The sequence below is a fragment of the Lethenteron reissneri genome, chromosome 39 (genome assembly GCF_015708825.2).
Source record: "Lethenteron reissneri isolate LAM-NWPU_2019-01 chromosome 39, ASM1570882v1, whole genome shotgun sequence".
Taxonomy (NCBI): Eukaryota; Metazoa; Chordata; class Hyperoartia; order Petromyzontiformes; family Petromyzontidae; genus Lethenteron; species Lethenteron reissneri.
The window spans coordinates 3460805-3468874 of NC_083817.1; the positions used below are offsets into that span (position 1 = coordinate 3460805).

General features: G+C 50.0%; 1 protein-coding gene across 1 annotated transcript in view; it reads right to left on the minus strand.

Moving 5' to 3' along the window:
• The window catches only part of LOC133351936 (zinc finger protein GLIS3-like), a 76186-nt gene extending 68505 nt beyond the window's left edge, over window positions 1–7681 (minus strand). The window contains 4 exon segments of the mRNA XM_061567557.1: window positions 4686–4704; window positions 4706–4888; window positions 4890–5042; window positions 7547–7681. Of these exon segments, the coding sequence (XP_061423541.1) occupies window positions 4686–4704; window positions 4706–4888; window positions 4890–4964 (277 nt within the window). The 5' untranslated portion in view covers window positions 4965–5042; window positions 7547–7681.
• Between the last annotated feature and the right edge of the window lie 389 nt (window positions 7682–8070).

The window sequence follows — 8070 nt, forward strand, 5'->3', positions numbered from 1 at the left end:
GTAGAGTGCGTGGAGCAGTCACGCAGTGATCTTGGTGTGACCGGAATTCAATTCCAATTCACTGCTACCATCAGTGGCGAGCGATATCTGTACGTGTGTACGTTGAACTTCTTACGCGCCGTACGTAGGCAACCGTGCCAAGCGGAATGTGCGGATATCCGAGCGGGTCCTGTGTCCGCCTTCACCAATCGGCATTGGCAAGGGTGGTGAAGTATGGACAAACAACCCCCACTGCCGACGTGGCTTGGTGAGACGTTTATCCAGCAGTCAATGGATAAAGGACTGTGAATTATTGTATTTAATTGTGCTTATTAATCGATACAAGTTTTTTTTTCCTGCGTACAGTATGAATCTATATTCTTGGGTTTTTTCCGGTAAAGTCACGTAGGTAAAAAAAATTAAATTATAAAAGTAAAATACAATTTTTACTTGATACAGCGAGCGTGCTGTGACGGTTCCACCTGAAGACGGAGGCTTGTGTTGCCTCCGAAACGTCGTGATTTTTATTTTATTTTAATTTTACTTTTATTAATTTTAATGTTTTACCTACGTGACTTTACAAAAAAACCCCAAAAATATGAATCCTTGCAGTCACGAAAGCTTCAAATCTAGAAGTATGAATCTAACACAGTTATCAGACTGTGCGGCACACAACATCCATCCAACATGAGTACACAACGAGTACACACATACCACGACTTACGAAGATGGTACACACACAGGTGATAGGTACATATACAACGGTGACAGGTATGCACAGGAGAAAGGTACACGCAGGAGATAATTGAACGCAGGTGACAGATGCTGACCGATTACACGCCGGTGACTGGCGCACGCAGGTTACAAATGCACACAGGTGACATGTACACACAGGTACACACATGTACACATAGGTGGCAGGTGCATGCAGGTATACGAGTAGGCGCGTCACGCTGCACGCAGGCGCGTGTTGGTTTAAGCGCAGTGTTTGGTGCCTCGTTCCCCACGACCACGGGGCATTTATGTTTAATGAGACGCGCTTTGATGTACTTAAGGGTTAGGGGCTCAGTTTCAGGGTTATCATCATCATCACCATCGTGATAATGTGTTTTGTTATTCAAGGCATGTATTTCAGGAGGATCCTGCTTGGGGATTGTTGTACCTATTCCACCGATTCCATCAATGGCACGTTGGGGAAAATCGGGAGTATGTACCAGGACCCCCTCCGCCCCCCCCCCCCTATACGAGGCAAATATCCGCACAGATGGATTCAATCCATTGCTATACTGCCATCACGCGGCCACCTCACAGCCTAAGAAAACAACGCACGTGGTGTTTTTTTCTCTCCCTAAGTTGGCGGTGCGTCCAAGCACCACTCACCGGGCTGAAAATCCCTGCTGAGCTTCAGACATTTAACGAGTGCGGGCGAATTCACGGTGATTTTCGACTTTTGACACCAGCTCGCGGTCGCTTCAGAGGCATCACTGTCGAAGTCTATCACACTCCTCGTTAGTATAATGGTCAGTATCCCCGCCCCCCTCCACTGCCAGATGTCTATTTTCTTGGTTCTTTCGGTAAAGCCACGTAGAAGGGAAATAAATAATAATAAAAAAATCAAACAATAAAAACTCTTTTTATTTTATTATTTCCCTTCGACGTGAAAGAACCAAGAATATGAATCCTTGCAGTCACAAAAGCTTTAAATCAAAATGTCAGATATAATTACACGTTACGAAATGAGATTTAATCAGTGCAGACAATTGCGTAACGTCTGCTCGCAATTGCAGGACATTAAATACTGCGTAGGGGTTCTCACGGAGAGCAGGCATCAGATGTGCCTCGTCACCGTATGATGAATGTTAATGTCAGTATCAAGCGTTTCACACTTCGCAACGCGTGTAGCGGGACGTGTGTGTGTGTCCGCACTGTCGAGGAGGCTCGTGAAGGAACGCTGTTGCTGCTGCTGGGCATTGGGGAGGCAGTCGCACCTTCAACAACAACGGAGGGCAGAGGAGCGACGCTCGTAACAACGAGCGGAGCGCCGGGCGGCTAAAAACACCGCAAGTTGGCATCGTAGGGAGGCACAGGTGGTGCATCTGGCGGTCATCTCAGACATTCAACCCATGGCATCTTGGGTCTGTCCCATGACCTGCCAGCACTTCATGTGGCCTGTGCACTTAGCCTGGCACAAGCGCCGTGGTGATGTCACCTCCACTTAGCCTGGATGTTGTGCGCGGACTTGCCCGCATGTTTCAATACAATCGTGTAGAGTATTATTAACAACGTTATACTATTCGGTGAGCTTGAACAATACAAAAAGGTTGATTAAATATAATTACAGGCGTTTGTTTTAAACCTTCACTGATTGTTATGAACAATCGCGTTTCAGCCAACTGGGTTTCTTCTTCTGCAGGAAATTATTTCTTCACTAAAGAGTTCCGTGGAGTACACGGTGCTAATGGATGCATTTTCAAGTCGTTCTGAACACAAATCGCTGTGTGTTGCATCACTATCTTACATTTAAAAATACTATAATGTGACTTAAAACCTGGCCGAGTCTGATAACAGTTAAGTAGTTCCCAATAATATATGACCCCCCGAGTCTTAACCTGAGCTTCTACCGTATCCTATAAAAATTACGATATCGTCGGTGTATATACAGCGTGTCGAAAGAGTCGATACATCACGAGACGCCGTAACTAGGGGCAAGGATACAAACATAAACGGTGCATTCACACAAGGTGAATCAAGTACATCGCAACAACAAGAAGAAAAAAACACGGGTTGCACGTATATACGTTGAACTTTTTTCGCACCGTACGTAAGCCAACCGTGCTAATCGGAAATGCACATATGGAACATCGAACCCAGGTCGTCAGGTTCATAGCGCAGCGCGCTAACCGCTACACTACCGCTCCCCACAAGACACACACAGACACACACAGGTACACAAAGACACACAGACACACACAGACACACACAGACACACACACACAGACACACACACACGCGCGCGCCGCCTCGAATATCGCAGCCCCGCGCGGATCGACACGGCACCGCTCTGATGATAACGAGTGGAAAGTGGTTTTCGCGGCTCGTGTAAGCGGTTTGTTCAGCTGACCGAGTGAGGATGTTCTAATTCCCTTCCACCAGTCGACGAGAGTAGCCCCCCCGTTCCATCGCTAAGATCGAACCACCTGAGCCCATTCACCTCTCCCCGTGTTCCCGGAGAACAAAAAGCGGGGCGGAGGGGGGGGAGATATATTTTTGTTTTTTAATCTTTATCTGAGCACACAACGCGCACTCGTGAGCAGTTTGAAAGCGGCTCGTTCCGTTTGCTTTGCGGAGCATGGCTCTGTTTAGTCAGCCGTCGAGGGCTCGCGCGGCACGCGCCGTGTCCTCTGTAAACAAATGCGTGCGCGGGGAAGATTATTGAAGGTGCTGTCGATTATCCATCTACACGGCAGCGGAGACCTTTATTTGCTGTGTATGTATGTACGTTGAACTTCTTTCGCACCGTACGTAGCCAACCGTGCTAATCGGAGGTGCTATGAAGAAGGGTCCTAGCCAGGAACGTCGGCGATTTATATATTTTTTGCTATCTACGTGACTTAACCGAAAGAACCAACGAGTATTTAAATATTGTTTTACTTTTAAGGCCAATGTGGCGTTGACGAATGTGAGGTTTGCTTAGATGGCTGTTGGGCCGAGTTTAATGTCTCATCGGAATATTACTGAAACGAGTAAGAATACTGGAATGATTGCACATTCTGGGTGATTTTATCACTCGCCGAATAATCATAGTAAGTTGTATTTATTATACCGTAAGATTGAGAGATATGGCAGGCGGTTTGGAAAGGTCTTCTTCATCCCGCAGTTGATATACCATGGCTGATGATGAGACCAATTATTGTTGTTGATGATGATTTATAATAAAAGTTTTTGGGTTAGATTGCGTTATTTATAAATGTGTCGTAACCCTCCACCACCCGACACGGCCTATCAGCCCACCGGTGGGCTAAAGTAGTGAACTATTTGTCTTTTGTCAACGTGAGCACTTTTTTACTGATTGGCCGTGTCGGGTGGTGGAGGGTTACGACACATTTATAAATAACGCGATCTAACCCAAAACGTTTATTATGAATAATATTGGTCTTGAAAGCCTCCGTGTTAAACTGTTGTTGTTGTTGATGTTGTCAGGATACGCCCGCTCCAGAGGTGCACGTGACAACAGCCGCAGCCGTAGCGAGATGCTGTGCGACCGGGCGTGGATTCTATTTTCGGGTAATCGATTCAGCTAACATGGAACCACGGGTAGGGCCCCCCATTGAGTACCGTAATGAATACGAGTAACCTAAACTATTTTTTATTTTACCAGGTAAGGCCCGCTGAGCTTCTATCGCTCTTTTTTTCAGAAGCGACCTGGCCACAAATGATCACTCAACGAAGCGGCTCATCGCGTGTAAATGTATAGCAGCCCAACACTCTAAACGCACGATGTTGTTTCTAAATGTGGATGGAACAAGCCGGATAACTCGGAGAAATACCCACGCGGTCACGGGGAGAGACACTCCTAAAATATACAGCAGGCGTCAGGGTCGGGATCGGATCGAACCCACGACCTCCTTGCATACCAGTGGAGGTAGTTAACATCTCGCGACCGTGAATATGTACCACCACCACCACCACTCCTCCCTCCCTCCTACCTTTCGATGAGCCGTGCGTACGCCTCCTCTGGTTTTCGAACTCTCCCGGTCTGGGGGCTCCTGTGGACGACGTAGCCCGGGGGGGGCCTCATCCCCTCCGCGGGGGGCTGGGACCACGACTCGCGTCGCTGCGCTTGGGGAACCCGCGCCTCCACGCCGCCCCCCGCGCTCAGCGTCCCGGCTGGGGTCCCCGTTGGGGATCCCCGTTGGGGTGCCCGCTGGGGTACCCGTCAGGGCGCCGCGGCCGAAGCCGTCACTCAGAGCTCTCTTCATCATCATTGCCGGGCGCCTACGGCTTCATTGAGGGAGACGGCGCGGGTTGGACGGGGCGGTTGTGGCGATCGGAGGAGGGAGGACCTGCCGAGGACAAGAAGCACGAGACATTGCTGGGGTTGCTACGGGGGGGGGAGGGTGGGGTGCGATGTGTGCGTGATGCGTGGCCGTGGGGTGTGATTTACACCCAACGCCCTATCATCACTATCATTACCATCGTGTTGACCGAATTGTTATCACCGTCATCGTTCTCAGAGACAGGAGTCATCGTTGTGTTTTCTTATCGGTGGCATATTTATGAAGTTAAGCATGTTTTTTACTCAGCTGAAAGTGTGTTTTTATTTAATGTGTATGCATGAAATGCACTGTAACCGTCAATGGTAATGGGTGTTATCATCATCACAATCGTCAATGCCACCTTATATTTGGAGACTGAGCGAATGGTATGAATTCTAAAGATATCCTAATGAAGGGCTATAGCACACACAAAGTCGTTTTTACGGGTACAACGAAAACCATTCTTGATACCAATTAAAACATTGTTTGTCACGATGCACATACGGTTTGGAGGTTAATTGGTTTAATTGATGGCGCAATGAGAACTCACAAGTTCGACATCGTTTCGTGGTGAACACGCGTATCCTAGCCGCATCACCATCATCATCAGTGAACCAGCAAATTCCACTCCCGTGAATGTGTGACGCTAAAGCCGAATAAAAGCTGTCCAAGCCCGATGCAGGCTGCTCGTAGCTGAGTCATACCGAGCTACTACAAAGAAGACATCAATCAGCAGTAGATTGACAACGGACGGTACATCGATGCATTTTGTATTGTATTTTCGTAAAGCAAAGACACTGCATCATCCTCATCATCATGGGGTTTGTCAAATCGTATAATTTCAACGTAGCATTTTGCCGCTCAATTAACAAAGTTTAGTTGTTTGTTCTGCTTCCGTCAACGTCTACGACTTGTGCACACACGGGCGTGTATCCGCCTCGGCTACGCATGCACGTATATTGAGTTTTTTTCGTACCGTACGTAGCCAACCGCGATGATCGGAGGCGCGGATAACGAAACACGAAATCCATTAAAGAGCACAATAAAAGTTACGACTTTGCAGCCGTGGTCACGCCTCCGATGTTAACATTTATGCCACTGGTCATTTCATAACAGGGAGAGACAGGTTTCGTGATCTTTAATACTCATCAGCTGCCACGGTTGAGCAAATAAGGGTGCGTGCGAGGTAGGTTCGGTAGGTAGGGTAGGTGCGGTAGCGCGCTGCGCTACGAACCCGGCGACGCGAGTTCAATTCCTGCTCACGGTCAATGCCAGTGACGATTATCTGACCCGGTCCTGGGCCTCCCCCAGGTCGACTCAGCCTCAAATGAGTGTGTGGTGTGTAAACATCGCCACTGGGAGACAAAGGCGGCTGGGCGTGTTGTCGGCCACCCACCCCCTCGTGTGCCGTGCCGGCCTTCGTGGGTGCTTGCAAATAGCACTTGCCCCCACAGTCTGCTCAGGCTATACGGGTAATCTTTATCTTTGTATGGTAGGTAGGGTAGGTAGGCTATGTAGGTATGTGTGGAGGGGTCGTGAGGAAACAGCAGGGGAGAAGAGATGCAGGCGACAAGAAGAAGCGAGTAGAAGTTAGCGTCAACGGATATTCACACAACGCCCCACAGTCGCCTATCACGTCTCGCGAATGTTTTTATGACGGTGAACTGAGGCAAGGAGGACCACAATATAGAGTACTTGTACGTGTGTATACTGGACTTCTTTCGCACCGTACGTAGACCAACCGGGCTAATCGGAGGCGCGGGGAAAGCACAACAAACTAAACACAACAAAAAAGCGGTTCTAAATAAATTCCTTTTTAATCGAGATTTTGTTTAGGACTTTCTTTTTTTCTATACGTTGTTGTTACGGAATCTCGAACTGCACTATTCATCTGTTATGATGATGCTGTTGTTGTTGTTAATGATGATAATAATGTTTTTTTCTCTCTCTCTATCGTCATGAGCAGATTTGACAAACGTACTGATAAGGCATTGAGTGCAAGTTCCCGTGCGCGAGCGAGGTGAGAGGTTGTCCATCTCCAAGTAACGGCGACGCTAACGCCACCTGCCTGCAACCTCCCCCGACGTTAAACCGGGGCTCGTTCCTGCGCGAAGACATCCAGCCCAGAGCGGCCCCCATATCCCATCGTCTCAAAGGGTCAGATGATGACACGGGGCGCGTTTCGCGGTGTTGAAGGAAGGGGGGTGGTGGGGATCGGACGGAATGAAACGACGCAATGTAACACGCGGGATGATGCGCCTGCATGGCGACGAGCGGGCATAACGGAGCGACGGATGGATAAATGGACATGCGGACAGATACACGGACAGACGGGCTGATGTATGAACGGGTAGGCAGACGGATACGCAGACGGATGGATAACCGAACGGGATAATATACACAGGTAGAGACTAGGACGAAGATGCACGCAGGCTGCCAGATGAACGCACGGATGGACAGACAGAAACATTGACTGAACGGACAGACAGACAGACAGAGGAGGGCTACGCTTGTCATGAGACGACACCTACCAGCGAGTCGTTTATGGGTCTTCAGATCGGCGAATCTCGGCGCTTCCGTCTCGCCGGAGACTGACCTCGCAACCCCGATGAGCCGTGCCTTGCAACGCTCGCCGCTACCGCCGCTGCCGCCGCTGCGGAGTGTGGCATGTGGCTCCGGAGTTTACGGTTGGGGAGCAGAGCTTTGAGGGAGGGAGGGAGGTGAGGGAGGAGGCGGTGTTGGTGGGGAGGGGGGGAGCCGTGTTCGCTGGTTGCTCCGGCGAGAGAGAGAGCGAGCGAGCGAGCGGGGATGAGGGGGAGGAGGAGGAGAGGGAGGAGGGCGATCTTCACCGACGGGGAGAGGGGTCGCTAGGGAGGGGAGGTCGGAGCGAGGGGACGCGAGGCGCTCCGTGCTTTGGCGGGCTTAGTGCCGCCAAGAGAGAGAGAAAGCGAGAGACGAGGGATGGGGGGTAACGGGGGCTGCCGGACCCACGGAGAGGGAGGGGTGCTGCATGGCAGCAGACAGACGGTCGCTGCTCCGGGCACCGCTGTGGTGG